General features: G+C 35.0%; 1 protein-coding gene across 7 annotated transcripts in view; it reads right to left on the bottom strand.

Moving 5' to 3' along the window:
• The window catches only part of LOC117181487 (protein pangolin, isoforms A/H/I/S), a 786230-nt gene that overhangs the window by 103810 nt on the left and 664973 nt on the right, over positions 1-17447 (bottom strand). For all 7 annotated transcript variants that reach the window (XR_004468130.1, XM_033374197.1, XM_033374196.1 and 4 more), the window contains one exon: positions 7914-8079. Coding sequence is in view for 6 of the 7 variants with exons in the window: in XM_033374197.1 (XP_033230088.1) it covers positions 7914-8079 (166 nt within the window). In the remaining variant the exon portion in view is untranslated. The remainder of the gene's footprint in view (positions 1-7913; positions 8080-17447) is intronic.

Below are 17447 nucleotides of genomic sequence, written 5' to 3'. Positions count from 1 at the left end.
TGACGTATGCGTATACAGCAACATCCCAGCATGCAGAGACGTACATTAGGCCTTATAAAAACCGACAGTACCAGCATGGGCCAATTATTAGTTCTTCTCTATTTCTACGATTTTCTCGGACTCAAGCCGTCTAGTCCAGTGTCTCAAACCGGAATTCGTCGTGTATTGGTGTGTGTACTCTTGTGACAGAGTTGTGCACTGGGAAACCCGAGTCTGGAATTTCTCCCTTTGGATTTCTCCTACACCCAAAATTAATAACAACCAAGAATCAACCCACTTTTGGAACATCCAGTATAATTTACACCCCCTCACTCTCTACCACTACGCAGAGGTCATATTAACAGTTCTAGCAACCTGGACCTTTAGTAATCGTCAATTATAATAAATCAGTGGTAAGCAATGTTTATAGTCAGTTCTAAAATTCGTTTTGTTTAAACTGCTTGGCCTACAATAAATTTGATCCTCTTATTTTAATATACTGGCCAAGGACTAAACTCGTCTTCCGTCATCTTCGTGCTTTGTATACATTCTATTTTATAATTCTTTACAATAAATTACTTTCAAATATTATTATTGGCTGCTCTTTCCTCTTCCCTGTGCGAGATCTTCAATCTCAACTAAAACGAGGAATCTAATTAAAGAGGGAGTATTTTACGGTCTTGATGACGTAACACAGTGAAAAAAAATTTATGAAAAAATTAAACATTTAAAATTGGAAATATTTTATTATAAGATATCAAGAATGAATAATAATAAAAAAGTCTGTTTTCTCTGAAACTATTGGAGCTATATGAGCATGGATCCCCCTGATGTGTCTTTGTAGGGTATACTTTGTTGCAAAACTTTTGTCGCAACATTTGTACTCAAACTTTATTTTAACGGAATTGCCATTCTTTTCTTTTGAATCTATTTTTTATCGAAAAGAAACATTCGCAAACATAAACAATTAGCAGATTGGAGCAGACAGCTAATTTCGAGGGGGAAGCTTGAAGCTGGACTGAGAGTTGCACACGGTGCGCGAGCACGAAAACGGCTGTCCGGGCTAAAGAGTAGAGGGCGAAGGTGTACAAAAGATCATCTTCAGAGGAGAGTTGGTGAAACACGAGCCGATCTTCCTCACACTTTCACCCCCTACTCTTTACCCTAAGTCTAGTAACGGTGTCCGCGAGCGGCTCCCAGTTCAGAATTAGTTGTCTGCTCGTGTCGCTTACTCCCTTAACTGAGATGAGGTTATAAACATAAGAATTGCACTTCGATCAGATTTGAATGATAAACTTCGTCATATTTGATTAAGGAGTTTTAATTTTTTTCTCATATGATGTCAAACTCATGACAATCCTAATCAGTTCTTAATTATTGATAAAAATCAATATAATATAAAGCCTAAAGTTCTCAATTTTATCCATTATATCACATAAAGTTAGATGGTTGATCTAACAATCAATACCATCGAGCTCAGTTTCACTTTCAAGAAAAGAATTTAATTTTCAACTTGAACAAATAAATTTTGAACAACAAATGTAATAGTTGATGTTTTCAGCAAAAAACATTTGTTAATTTAAATGTAACTAAAAATGCAGAATTTTCGATAAAAAATTGAATCCTCTACTAAAATAGGTATGTTTTCAATCCAAACAGTTGCATTTTTAACAAAAAGAGAAGAAGAAAGATTTGCTATCAAATACGATTTTTTTTTTAAATTCATCAATTTTTCAACAAAAAAGTCGAATTTTTAACCAAAAAAATTAATTTTTCAACAACGACAAGTTTTTAGCACAACACATGAATTTACAACTGAAGAAGAGAAATTTTCAACAGAACATAAACAAATATCCAAAACAATTGTATATACAGCAGATCCAAAACTGTTTCTCCTTTCTTCGACCGTTTAAATTTTTAAACAGGATTTCAGATAAATTCAGCAATATATTCGCTCTTACGATCAATGATAAAGTCAAAATAAAAGCATCCGAAATAACACGTAAAAAACATATTTGTTTAAAAAAAATCCTCAACGTATCGGCCAACACAGCGGGTCTTTTTCAAGAGTCGATATACATATCTATAATTTAATAAAAAATGTATGAACATAAACGTTGTAATAATTAGAGTCATAAAAAGGATATAGGTTTGAACAAGATAAAAATTAAATTAAATTACAGAATACTATACTAACCACTCAAGGCAAATTGTTAAATTGCGAAATAAATAACGCAGTTGAAAATATTCAAGAATTAGTTCATATTTCTAATTATTTAAAATATCGTTTAATAAAAAAAATGTATTTTGTGCAAACCACTATCCTTTTTATGACTCTAATTATTACAACTTTTATGTTCATACTTTTTTTTTAAATTATAGATATGTATATCGACTCTTGAAAAAGACCAGCAGTGTTGGTTGAAACGTTGAGGATTTTTTTAAAAGAAATAAATATGTTTTTTACATGTTATTTCGGATGCTTTTATTTTGACTTTATCATTGACCGTAAGACCGAATATATTGCTGAATTTAGCTCAAATTCCGTTTGCAAATATAAACAAACATTATACTCTCGCCTATGAGGTTATTTAGATTTTGAAATATTGACTGTAATTATTTTAATCAAATCTGCAGAAAATAATGATCAAGCAGAGTTGATTTTTATTTAAAATGGTTAAATTATATATTTTAAGGACATATAACACAGCCAAATACCTGTATTATCGACCTCACTTTATCAGTTCACTGAATATTTTTTCGAACCTAAGAACTTTTTTGTAACTAAAACACCGAGCTGAAACTTTGTAAAATGCATTAGAGTAGAATAAATTACGTTTAGATACTGCATTTTGGTAGGAACTTCACTGAAAATTATTTCATTTTTTTTTTGAACCTCAACATTTTTTGAACGTTCGAACTTTTTTTTATACATAAAATATCGATCTCAAACTTTGAGAAATACAAGAGCCGAAAGAAAACTACGGTAAAGTACAAAGCTTAATAATAAAAGAAGTAAAAAAATATATTTCAACTATCAATTCCATCCGCATCAGCCGGTAACGTTGTACACGAAAATACGAACCCTCTAGAGCCTCGTATAGTGGCCGCCAAGGTTCGTATTTTCATGTACAACGTTACCGGCTGATGCCGATGGAATTCATAGTTGAAATATATATTTTTTACGTCTTTTATTATTAAGCTTTGTACTTTAACGTAGTTTTCTTGCGGCTCTTGCATTTCTCAAAGTTTGAGATCGATATTTCCTGTATAAAAAAAGTTCGAACGTTCAAAAAATGTCGAGGTTCAGAAAAAAGATGAAATAATTTTCAGTGAAGTTCCTACCAAAATGCAGTACCTAAACGTACTTTATTGTAGTCTAATACATTTTCCAAAGTTTCAGCTCGATGTTTTATTTACAAAAAAAGTTCTTAGGTTCAAAAAAACATTCAGTGAACCGGTAAAGTGAGGTCCGTAATATAGGTATTTAGCTGTGTCACATGCCCTTAAAGAATAATATTTACTAAAGATGTACATTAATTTACAGTTTTGTAATGTAATAGAATGAATTTTTTTAGAGTGAAATTTTGTACATTTTTATAATTTGATTCTACCACGTGGTCACTAAGATTTAGAGAAAATTCCAAATTATTGAGATTTTATTTTAAAAGGTTAATTTTAAGTTTTGAACATTTTAAAATATGTCGTAAAAGTATTTAAAAGATTTTAAAGCAATTTCATCAAATTTAAATTTGTTTATTTTTTGTCTATTAGAATAACGAAAGGTTTTGCGAGAATGGAAACATAATTTCAAGTCTGTTTTCTTTGAAACTATTGGAACTATTGCAGCACGGATTTCCCTGATGTGTCTTTGTAGGGTATACTTCCTTGCAAAACTTTTGTCACAACATTTGCACTCAAACTTTATTTTTACGGAATTCCCATTCTTTTCTTCTGGACTGAGAGTTGCACACGGTGCGCGTGTGCGAAAACGGATGGGTAGCTTATTTCGCCCGCTAATGCTAGCGAAATAAAGACGTTACCCTATTTCGCCCGCCGAAATATATGCAGGCGGGGGAGTCGAGCAAAATAAGGAGAGTTTGATATTCATTATTATACAGGATGTCCCAGACTCAAGTGTTATTATTTATTTGAGATGAACCAATCAGGAACGCGGTATAAACAGTAGTGCATGTTTGAGCGAGAGTACAATACAGTCTAGTGACCGCTGTTCTGCCGTGCAATTTTAAATAAACGTACCTGCAATTTTTGTCGAAATTGGGATGACATGGTCAGTAGGTTTATGATACTTCCCTTTACTCAAATATGCGAGAGAAAAATAAAAATTGTTAATGAAAACTAGTTCATTTTCAAGAAATAATTGACCGTATCTGCGGAAAGCAGAGACTTTGCAAATGGGAAAAAGCGTACCCTGGCGAACCGAATGAACCGAAAGGAGTCCCTACAAAGTACCCTTATTATATATACCCCACTGAGTCCCCCTTCGGTTCCCCCTTAAAAAACTTGACAAAAAAACAGCAAGATCAACTTTTAAATTGTTGAAATTAGGATGCTACGTTAAAATTTGCATTAGAAACTCACGGAGTAATCGCAATACTTTTTCTTGCATCGTTAAAAACTTAAAAAAAAATACCTGTCACTTACATGGGCCGAAGGTGGCTTCAAGTGCATATTCTTTTAGTAGCAGTTAATAAGTGTTCCGTCGGTAACTTTAAGAATTTTGTCTGGATGCTAGCAACACACAGTGGAAACCTCAGACAACAACGCTGCGATGCAAGAGAGAGCAGTCAAGCGGTGTCCTTGAGGTTACGAGACGAGATGTCAGGACTAAAGGTAAAGGATTTGTTTACATTCTCATTTTTCTTATTATTCTTCTTGGAGAAGGTATTAAATTTGTGTAAAATTAGACATATAAATGATTACATGTGTGATGTGCGCCGAAGAAAGGGGGCTTACTCTGAAGAGTAAGATTTTTCAGGACGAGCGGTTGAAGTCGACCCGATAGACCGGACTTTTAGGAGAGAGGGAAGACTCACGAAATCTTCCCTCTCCACTTACTACTACATTATCACGGAAGGAGATAGAACGTAGACGCGGCTCACGGACGGAGCATTGATGAGACGCGTACATGGTATAGTGAGTGGTGGGAGATATTTCACGGAATCTCGAACTCTCGAGCCAAAGTTCTATTACTTGGGTACCTAACAACTCGATCATTATCAATAATAACGCTTGGATTTTTTCCGATGGTTTAATTAAAAAGAGCAGCTCAAAAACTATCGAAATGTGGAAAAACTTTGATTTCAATTTTTTTAGAGTAAGCCCCCTTTCTTCGGCGCACGTCAGATTTGTTTATTTACATTTATTTGCGAATTTTGAATTTTGTATTTTAACTTCGCGCGCAGAATACAACTTGAGCTATTGTGGATGCGCTTAAAGTCACCTTCAGCAGAAATGAGGTCTTTAAGGGTACTTTGTAGTCTCCTTTCGGTTCCTTCGGTCCGCCAGGGTAACTAGCAGGTGGGAGTCAACGTCGCGTTGCACATGCGCGCCGCTCAGTTCATGCGTTTATTTAAAGTATATATATTATTAATATTAATTGAAATTCAATTGGCTTTGGCTTTGACTTATTGCAGCGATAAAAAGTTAATAGTCTTCATAGGAATTTCAAGTATCTGCTTAATTCGTAAATTCATAAGATAAGTGAAGACTTCTAAGAAAAATGTTACCAAGTTCTTAAACTATCCTTTTAGTTTGCATTTTGTAAGATAACTAAAGAATTAAAAAGAAAATGTGATCAGATTTTTTAAGTATCGCCTTAAGTCATTTTAATGATATAACCACATAATTTTAACAAATTAGTACAATATAATAGCCAGAATGAGTGATGTAAAATTAGAATTACTCTACAGACTAATAAACGCAAAATTGGATATTTTTATATATGGATCAATACATTTATCTTCACCTACAGAATCTTGAAATTTTATTTGTGTTTCCTGATAATAGTGAGTGACTTATTATTATTTAACTATTTTTATAGCAGATACAGTAGTTTTAGGCAAAGCAACTGAATTTGTAAATAAGCGTAACCGCACATTTTCACTGAAATCGATAAGAATACATCTTTCTTTTCGGAAAATCTAAAAATTTAGTATTTTTGATGTAGACAGCCGCTTTTGGTTGTTTAAAACTGGTTCAAATATAAGTGTAGTACGTTATACTTGTTTTCACTTCCAACGTACAGTTGGTTACTCTGGAGATACGCTCATTTCTACTTGCACGGCCGTGTTCTCCCGTCGCTTACCCCACCTCGGCGGACACTTTAATAACACTACGTTGGACTCCCGCTCACGCAGGCATGTCTGTTTATACCGCGCTCCTGATTGTTTCAGCCTAAATATTTTATGATTCAAGAACTTAAAGTTTAACTGATTATTGGAAAAGGAATTTTCGATTTACTTTGTTATTTTTATACAACTATATAAGGCCGGACACTTGAGCCTAGGACACTCTGTACAGTACAGGCAAATAAACAAATTAATCATTTACAATACAATTATAATTGCACCGGCGAAACATGTGACGCGACTTAACCTCAAAATCTTAAAGACGGAGTCATGGCTGTTTATAACCACCACAGTAAGGCGACGCAAGAATGCAAAGCGCGAATATTAAATTTCATTACATTTTGCTTTATCAATACGAACGGAATTTTAAAAGAATGAGAATAAATTACAGAATGACTTCCGTGAAGATAACACTGCAATCTGAAAAAAACTTTCATATGAAACCGTTTGGAGGTGTTCGGAAATCAAGTTTTATCACTTAAGTTTTTTTCTTAATACATTAGCCCGTATCGATCAAAATAGTAATATAAAACGTTAGTCACAATGATAGATATTTTATCAATACTTTCAAAGTATATATTTAAGAAAAATAATATTGGAAAGAGAAAAAAGCGGTATATATAAGAATCAAATAAGGATATTCAAAAAGAGTGTCGGGTAGCCTCATTTGTGCACAAAATCGTAATGTTTGGAGATTTAATCATAATTGAACATAGTTTGTGAGTAAATTTAAGTATTCAATCAAAACCTATCTAATATTTTTTGTAGTTTTGTAAATATTTGATAATGAAGATAAAACTTTGAGTTTCTTTTTATTTGTTGATTTATTATCACAGAGAATATAGTTAATTCAAAGTCATGAGCGACCGAGGTTTCCTGACTCCTCTATGATGAAAATCTATTGAACCAAGAGCACTTGATTCTTCTCGTAATGTGATGAATTTATTATTTGCGTGTAACTCCATATTTATTTTTTTATTTGCAATATATTCTTAACATCAAGGAAAGATAAACCGTTTATTATCTATCGTTAGAAGAATTTGTAACCAGATCAAGAGAATTAGAAATATTATTGTAATTTGAAATGTCAATTTTACTTCTTTGCAAATACAGACTAGTACCTGCAAAAATATTTAAAATTAAAGATAATTTCACAAACATTCAAATTAATTAATAATATTTAATATTATTGTATAGATCTATCAGACATCCTGTACAGTTTTCTTCCTCTTTTAATTGAAATGCTGAACATTTAATTTCACAGCGAATACCACTTTAGGGAGTAGGCCAAATAGATTACCATAGCATCTGCATGAATTGTCCATCGTTATTATTTTTTGCAAATACATTCCGCAATTCCCAGACAATCCAAGCCAATGAATCTCAATTCAATCGTTTAATTCGCAACCATCTGCTTAGCAAAAAGACTATAGAAAACAAATAAAAACAAAGAGAAAAAAAGTAACGCACAGAGTCTTTGATCGTTTCAATCAATCAATCAATAGGTAAGTATTATTAAAACGATTATTAAGGGCCTGCTGTTCTAGCACTGGAAAGTGGTACCTCCGGTGGGATCTGCGGATCGCTCTTTCTTCCTCTTCTTCTTCTTGCTGCCGTATCCATAATTATCCCTGGCACTCCAGCCGGGGTAACGCTGTTGGTGGAGATGGCGTTCCTGTCTGGCCGCCTCATAATACCGCGCCTGCTCCTCACGACTTAGCGAGTGCCACTGCGTGTTACATCCCCAAGATCGTTCAAATTTATAATCTCAACTTTCATGCAAATTTTTTCTTAAGTTTTTGACTCTTTAATAATTTAAGAAAAATACACTTCAAGCCAAACCTCTTGTTGCTTAGATTTCTTTCAAACTAACCCAACATTCTAAAATTTCTTAAAATCCCCCCCCCCCACACACATGTTCGCTCGATTTAATCGCACGGAGCTTCAATTCTTTAGTTAATTTTGTGATTCCATAGATCCCACCTACAATGCTTTATTAATCCTAAATGTCTAATTGATTTGTTAGTATTAGAAATTTGCACAACCGTTATTACTATTGTTTAATATTTATTAAGCATTGTTTTGCATGCATTTATGTAATCTACAATAAAAATATATCTCACCAAGAGTCAAGATTTTCGAGAGTGAGCTTTTACAATGTAATTATAAAATATTATGTAAAATTAAAGGGCATTTTCATATTGGAGCGTTATGGTGATGTCCAAAGTAATATGACGAATAATAATTGCAGAGTTGATGGTTTGCAGTACGGTTTATAAAGGATATTCTAAAGCTCGAAGTAATCGTTTGATAGGTATTTGATAGGTATACTTTATATTGATATTTTACTTAAAATATATCTTAAAATATTTACTTGTATATGAAAAGATTCACGTGAAATAACAAATAGAACTCAACGGGGATATATACTTGGAAATAAAGGAAATGCATGTGAAATTCGAGTGGTTATTTGAAACAAGAAACAAAACGTCGAAGAATCACGTGGAATAATACTAGAAGGATCATCATGTGGCATTATGAGTGGATTTCACGTGGTATTTTATGGGTTGGTTTACGTGAACTTGAAATTTTAAAACCATCATTAGACCCGTTGAATGAGATATGTTTTCGAAGTATGCAGGGAATTAATACACGTGACTGTGTGCGTGTACTGCTACAAATACCATCGCAATTTCAACATGTATTTCCAAGCGGATATTTTCACCCAGGTAGAAATTGAGAAACAACTAAACAAGTTTTCTCTTTCAAAAGGGTTCAGATGATCATTGTAAATTTAATCTTAAAATATTCGTATGTCATTAAATAAGAAAATCTCATTTGCAAGAAGGCGACAATTTTTTGTTATTGCAATTGGATCTACGAAATACGAAATATTTATTTTTTTTTTAAATTTCTGATTTATTTAGTTTTAGAGCTCACTGCTAAGTGGTTACTCCAAAGGAGACTAAATATTTCAAATAAATCTGAGAAAATAATTGTTGATGAGGCATTGTTTTCTTCCGTTTCCGGCATGAAAGTGCAAAGTAGTGGGAATTGTTGATGCTGAGTTTTTCTGATATTGTGGTGAAAATTGAGGGGAGTGGATTGCGGAAGTGTGTAGAAGGGTATGGATGTGAGAGATTAATTGAGGGATTGGGAGATTGAAAAGGGGAGGTAGATATTTTGGAGGATTGAGACAGATTTGTGTGGAAGTTTGTTTGGAGATTTGTGACAGCGTGGAGGGACTGTGTTGACGGATTGGTAGTAGCAGGGTTGGGTAGCGACACAGAAAGGCGAGACAGGTACCAGACAGCGACGGTACATAGAGGCAGGAAAGTATAGAAGGCGGGAAAGTTTGAATTTGATTCATGGCTAGCGGAGCGAGTATCTCCGCGGAAGAAACAGATTTAGAGCAGGAAGTGTTCAGCGCGCTGAAAAAAGAGATAAAGGAAAGGAGGGAAAGGGGGAAGTATACAAAAACTATAGAAAAGGAAAAATTAAGGGCAAAATGCGTAGGTTTAATAGAAGCATTTATCAAAAGGATGAGAGGGGAGAGGGAAAGCAGTGAAGAGAAGGAAGATATCGGTGCGAGCGTAAAATATCAGAAAATGTTTAGATCGCCGCCAGAAAAGCAGAGTTGGTAGAGAAGAGCGATAATAGTAAGGGTGCTAAAGGTAGCGGAGATGAAAGTGAAGCTTCCATGAAAGAGGAAAGACTAAAAGAAATTCGAGAAGTGATGATAGAGGTAATGGAGATTTATGAAGAAAAGCAGAAGAAAAGGGGAGAAGAATTAAAGAAGGAAATTAGACGGGAAATAGCTGAAGTTAAGAAAGAAATAAAAAATGAGAAAAAATCAGGGAAAAGTTAGAAAAGAGGATGCAGTCATTGGAGCAAAAACTAGAGAAACAGAAAAAAGATAATAATAAAAAGGTAGAAGAGATGCGAGGTAGGATGAAGAAACTTGAAAGCTCGAACGGGGATTGTGGTGGGGGCGAGAGTGGGAATAAGGAGATAGAAAGGCTGAAAAAAATAGAACAAAGTATAGAAAGGAAACTAGGGAAGAAAGAAAATTAAACATAGTGATAACGGGTATAAGATTAGAGAGAAAGGATTTGAAGGAAGGGGTGGACGAAGTACTAAAAAAGATTGATGCTAAGGTAGAGATATATGAAATGCGAAATGTAGGAAGGGAAGAGCGAAGAGGGGAGTTAATAGTACTGGTGAAACTAAAGAAATGGGAACATAAGAGGAAGGTGATGACAAATAAGAGGTTATTATATGGTAGTCCAGAGAGAATAGAGGATGATTTGACATGAATAGAAAGGAAGATGCAGTATAAATTAAGGAAAATAGCGGAAGAGGGAAGGAAGAAGGGAAAGAGAGCATGGGTTAAGTATGGGAGAATTCAGATAGATGGAGTATGGTGGGATTGGGATGAAGAAAGGGAACAGATAGTAAGAAATGAGGTGCAGGGAAACTAGAAGAGGAAGGAACAGGAGAATAAGAAATATTAAGAAGGAAAAAAGATGGGAAACGAAAGTAGGAAAGAATGGAAGATTCGTTACTGGAATACAGCAGGATTGGAGAGAAATGATAGGGAGTTTATGAGAAATTTGACACAATGAGATGTAGTCATAATGATGGCGACATAGCTAGATGAAAAGGGATGGGAAAGAGTAAGGAAAGGTTACCAAGAGGTTACAAATGGCAAGTGCAAAATGCAAAGAGGAAGAATAAAAAGGGCAGAGCAATGGGAGAATGGTGATTGGAATAAAGAATGAATGTATATCAGGGAAAGATAAGAAAGACAGGAATGAACAAAAAGACGGATTAATAGTAGAAGAAGCAATGATGGGAGGAGAGAAGTGGAAGGTAGTGGGGATTTATGTGAACGACGATATGCAAGAGAAAGCAGAGGAGATTAAAGAAATAATTTAAGAAAATAAAGAAGAGATTAGGCTGATAATAGGTGGAGATTTCAATGCGAGAACAGGAGACAAGAGGAGGAAGGGAATGGGGAGAAGAGAGAGGAAGAAAATCCAAAGATAAGGTAATAAATGGGGAGGGAAAAAAGTCGTTGAAGAGCTTGGAGGAGATGGGATATCTTAAACAGAAATATAGAAGGGGATGAAAAAGAAGAATATACACGCTCAGGAAGTGAAAGGGGAACGGTAATTGATTGTGTGATAGTGGATGATGATGTAAGAGAGAAGGTTAAGAAACTGGAGGTAGGTGAATATATTGATTCGGATCACTTTCCCTTAATAGTGACATTAGAGGGACAAAAAAGCAATAGCAATATGAGTAAAAGGGGAACAAATGTAAAAAGTGTAGGAAAAGGGGATTGGTCAAGGGAAGGAAAAGAACAGTTTAGAGAAAAAATTAGAAATATCAAAATGGGAGAGGGAAATGTGGACAAAAAGATGGGAAAAATGATAGAAGAAATAAAAATAGGATTAGAGTGCACAAACAAAAATGAAGTTAGCAAAGGGGGGAATAGAAGTGGGTGGGATGAGGACTGCAAAGAGAAAAAAGGGAGGTCAGAAAGGAATTCAGAAAGTGGAGAAAAGAAAAAAGTAATGGGGAATAATATAGGAAAAGAAAGAATGAGTATACTGAGTTGTGTTATCAAAAGAAAGAGAAAGAAAATAAAAGGTTGGAGGAAGAGGTGGAGAAGGCTAGGACGGAAGAAGAGGTATGGAAAGTAGTAAATAGAGAAAGAAAACAAGAAAAAGAGTAAACCAAGATAATGAAATGATAGAATGGAAGAAATATCTTTTGGATTTGCTAGGACGAGTAGAGAGAAAAGGTATAAAGAGAGAAAAATATGGTAGAAAAAGAGATGAGGAAGAGGACATTTCAAGGGAAGAAATAGTTAAGGTTTTAGGAATAATGAAGGATGGAAAGGTACCTGGTATGGATGAGATTCCAAATAAAGTATGGAAATATGGAGGAGAGGAACTAGAGGAATGGGCATGGGTAATGTGTAATAGAGTATAGAGAGGAGAAGAGTGGCCAGAGTTATGGAAAAAAAGAGTAGTTATACCAATAGTAAAGAAAGGCAAGGGAGAGGAGGTTAAAGATTATAGGGGGTGACGTTGAAGCCAACACTGTATAAAGTATATGTGACTATTTAGTCGGAGAGATTGAAGATAGAATTTGAAGAAAAAAAGATCGAGTCACCGAATCAGACAGGGTTTAGAAAAGGAATGGGGGGTAATGGACAACTATGTATGTTCTGAACTATCTAGTAAATAAGAGAATTAAAAGGGAAAAAGGGGCACTGATAGCAATGTTCGTGGACTTAAAGGTGGGTTTGACTCATTAGACCGAGGAGAAATAGAAAGGGTTGGGGAGGAGTTAGGATAGGGAAGGAAAAGATATATACACTGGCATACGCAGACGACATAGTGTTGATGGCAGAGGACGCAGAAGGGATGGCGGGATTAATTACAGGATTAGAGAAATACTTAGATGGGAAAAAGCTAAATGTAAATGTAGAAAAAACAAAGATAATGAGGTTTAGAAAAGGAGGGGGGAGGAAAGAATGTAAATGGAGATGGAAAGGAATAAAGTTAGAAGAAGTCACAGAGTATAAATATTTGAGATTTATCTTGCAAACGAATGAAGATCATACAGCTCATATAAGAGAAAGGATAAAAAAGCAGCAGGGGTAATGAAACGGATATGGAGAATAGGAAAAAGAAGGTTAAAAAAAATTGGAGAAGGAGAATGTGGTTATTTGATACGCTAGTATGGCCGGTATTAGGTTATGGAACAGAGCTATGGGGATGATAAGAAAGGAAAGATATGAGAGTTTACAAGAAAGTTATATAAGGTGGACACTAGGGACAGCCTGCAGGAAGTCAGGATATATGGTGAGAGAAGAAGCGCAAAGGGATAAGTTAAGTATTAGAGCGGGAAAGGGGTCATGGAAATTTGAGACGAAGCTGAGGGAGGGAAAGGGACCGGAGTTGGCGAGAAAGTGTTTGATGGAGGTAGAAGATAGGAGAGGGAGGGCGATCGAATTAACGAGATGAGAAGAAGATGATAAAAAAGGAAGGGATGCCAAAGTATTTAGAAAAGGGATAGGGAGAGAGTAGGTGGACCAGAATAACAAGATTTAGATTGGGAAATTTAGATAGAAAAATAAGGGAGGGGATGTACTGGGAAAAAGAAGAGAACAGAAAGTGTAGAATATGTGAATGGGAGGAGGAAACATGGAAGCATGTATGAGAAGGATGTAGGAGAGGAATGGAAGATAAATGGAGCTGGCAAGAAAATGTGGTTACGATTCTAGGGGAAGATGGATTAGGAGAAGAATGGATGTAGGAGTTGGAGGGTGCTAGAGGAACGAATGAGAGAGAATGAAAGAATACAGGTGAAAAAAGGTAAATGGAGGTATAAAAAAGTGAAAGAAAAAGGAAACGGAAGTCGCTTAGATTATAAGCGTAAAGATTGTAAGTAATGGTAAGGTAAAAGTTAAGTAGACTAATATGCGTTTGTGTTCTCATGCTCTTTCTCGCTTGCACTCTCGTTTTCGTTCGCTCGCTCACTCGTTTGCTAATAAGTCCTAAATTGCGCTATCGCAGGAAATAGAAATAAGAAACTAGATATAAGAATTTATGTAAATAGTTGTAAATAATTGTATATATAGAAAGGATAAGGCTGTAAAAAATATAGATATAAACGGAAATATTGTAAGGAATGGAAGTCATGTAAACCCTTAGGGGACACATTATGAATAAAGAAGAAGGTATAGTGTTTGCTTATTTTGTTGAAAGGAGTGAAAGTGAAAGACGACCGAACATATTTGAACTTCTACATTGAATTTCACGCACTTTTACTATAAACCATGATCTTATGAATTTTTTCATATGTGAGATTTCGAAACAAGCTTACAAGTTCTCCATGATTTTTTTTCTGTTCAGGCCAATTTGATTTTTATGTGCATAATCTAAAAGGATCCTCCATCGCAACTGGCCACATTGAGTAAAATGATTTTATATAACACACGCATGAATATGGTCCTTTTTGATAACTTTCGAAGGCATTTGAAAATCCGCTTTTTGAGCTTATAGATTGTAATGATAATTAAATATCTAAGAGCTGACATTTTGTAACTAGTAAAGTTTCCACAAGCGTCTTGATGCGTCTTTCCAAGCACACGGTGTTTTCAGTGAGAACAGTTTCGTGACATCACGTGACCGGCCATCTACAATCCAAACTCGGTAAAAGTTCTATCTCGCAACCCTGGCCACATGATGCATCAGCTGTAGTAACAGTAGTAATTAATCGAATTTGTCGACCACTAAATAAATTAATTATTTTGAGTTCGGACACTAAAATGCAATATGGGCGATCAATTCGAATAATCGCTACTGCAGTTAATGCAGCATGACACACAATGAGGTCAGAATACATATTTATGTTAAATATTGAATGTTTGAATTTCCTTTTGCTAATAATTTGGGAAGGCAGATTCGACCCCTGCACCCATACAAAACATTAGGCTCTTAACTACAGTCCATTCAATGAGTAAATGGATTTCATGATGTGAAAGTAACGAAAGATTAAGCAACGAGAATCGCAACACAAAATAAACGAACAATAAACATCTTCTTGTGAAATAACCTTGCAAGTTCGTATTTCCTCCCTTAAGTATTGATGATTTGTAAACAACCGTCCGGTTACCGTCATCTGATTTTTGTTAAAAGTTTGACTGCGGTACTGCTGTCTGTCACCTTATGCACGCTAGAGCAATACGTTTCCTCGCCTATTACGAATGTGCAGATGAACTACTGTTGTGTGGATGAACATGTTCCGAGACATCTAGGTCGGAAGAACATAAATGAAAAAGTTGAGACAGTTCTATTTTTTACCTACCTATCAGGTTTTTGAAATTTTAAGGGCAACATTTTTTTTTAAATCACCAATCGGAAGATTGAAATATTTGCAAAAGAATGTTACAAGCGAAATTTTTTTACACGATATACCCATGCTCAACACTTTTGAAGAAGAGATTACAGTTCCAGCACTAATCGTTCGAAAGATTTACAATTTCTTCAATAGCAGAAAAGAGAAAGGTCCACTGATCATGATTCAATCACTGAATTAATTCAAGGGTCCCGGGGAATAAGGGAATGCAAAAACTCGAATTTCATAGGAGACACAAAAAGTGTCTAACTTTATCGCATACATTTTTTTATCAAGAAAGTACTTTCGAGCTATTACTCAGCTCTATCGACCCATCAAAGAAACATCCTAAAAAAAGCAGTCACATCCGAGAAAAACTCTTATCAATGGTATAGAAAATCCCAAAATACGCCGATTTTTACTCAGATTTAGTTGCTTAACTTTGTTATTCTTTTTATTTTAACAACAACAAAAAATTACTTGAGAGCTATCGCCAAGCTCTATCGAATTGCGAAAGGCGCGCTTACGAACGAACAATCATCTGCAAAAAACATTGTCAAAGAACGGCGCGTCCCAAAAACATGTGTCCTGACAAAGAAAAAGCTGTATCACTCTTTTATTTTTCAATAAAAAAACAGGAAAGGCAAAAAGAAGAGATCGCTTAAAAAAAATCTACCGGGCATAGATTTTAAACTACTTCTACATTCAACTGGAGCATAATCGCCTACAGAGACATGAGTTCTGCTGTTCGCGGTCGAAAAAAAAAATAAGCACCAAACCAAAAAATGCACTTTTTGTGTTTTGACTTCTCAGTACAGTTCATAATAATAATTTTATTTGCTTATCGGGATACATCAAAACAAAATAAACATTAATTATATTAGTATTCTATGAAGTACAAATATTAATTTTCTAAGCTCTATTGACCTGTGAAATTAGAGATCCTGAATGCAACAGGTCAGCACAAACATATCCAAAAAAGATTTGTTTAGGCGAGGTGGCATGATTAGGCTTCCAGAATAAAGTTACGAATGCGAAGTCCTTTGTAAAATTATAAACGGTTTAAATGTCCATATCGAAATAATGTTCAGAAAGCGTATCCAGAATTTGTTCAAACTAGTAGCTACTGTAGTTGTATTGAAATACCTTTATATGAGGTCATTATAAGCAGTACAAACAGCTAAAATATGAGAAATATTTTCCACCTCAAACCCATTAAATACCGTACACATGCTCAGTCATATCGGAGCGTTTAGATGATTTTTGAATTGTTGTGAAATCAAATCTTTATTTCTGGTCAATTCAGCAGCTTCAATAGTCGGCGACGGATGCTTCATCCCCGCTTTCACAAAGAATTTTTTTACTTGGAAAATCCAATTATATTTAGGACAGACAGTTCCCCGTAATGATAGGACATACAACCTTTTAAAACATATTCTAGGCAACCGACACGCGGACATAGCCAAGACCCTTTCCATCCAAACCAGAGCTGCCCTGAAAATGTCCCAGGTCAAATGTGTATGGAGAGACAATATTCTCTTATAAAAGGTAGTTTGAACTCTTACTTCAGACTCAGTATATCTCAGACCCCACACCGGGATCACATAAAACAGAGCGCCCAAGACTAAACTCCGAAACAATGTAGTTTTACCCCTCCAGGTATCCCATTTAGCAGAAGTAAGTATCCTTGAAACTATCCCCGATGCCGAATTAGCTGGAATAGTCTTTTTGTTAGTTGGTCTTAAACAATGACCTGAAGATGTGAAAATAATACTCAGATAGTCGTATGAAGTAACGACTTCCAGTTGTTTACCGTCAAAGAATAATAAGAATTCCTTTGGAGAGATACCCTTGTAAAATATCATAACCTTCAATTTTTCTTCATGAACTGTCAGAAAATTCAGTCTACAGTATTCCGTGATAACGTCAATCTTTCTTTGTAGGTCCACCGAAGAGTCAGCAAGGAAGACTATGCCATCTGCATAGGCCAGAAAAAACACCTGTCATTAAGTCAATTGATACGCCTCTGAGCCCATGATCTCTCAGGAACTTCTCTAAATCATTGAGCAAAGTGCAAACAATACCAGGTGTATACATATGAAACCGGTATTTTTTCAAGAAAAAAAACACATTTATTTCAAGAGAATGATAACAAATATTTTATTCAAAGTATGCGCCCTC

The sequence above is a fragment of the Belonocnema kinseyi genome, chromosome 10 (assembly GCF_010883055.1).
Source record: "Belonocnema kinseyi isolate 2016_QV_RU_SX_M_011 chromosome 10, B_treatae_v1, whole genome shotgun sequence".
Classification (NCBI taxonomy): Eukaryota; Metazoa; Arthropoda; class Insecta; order Hymenoptera; family Cynipidae; genus Belonocnema; species Belonocnema kinseyi.
The sequence above is the reverse complement of the archived record's forward strand: the minus strand, read 5'-3'. Positions and strand labels throughout refer to the sequence as shown.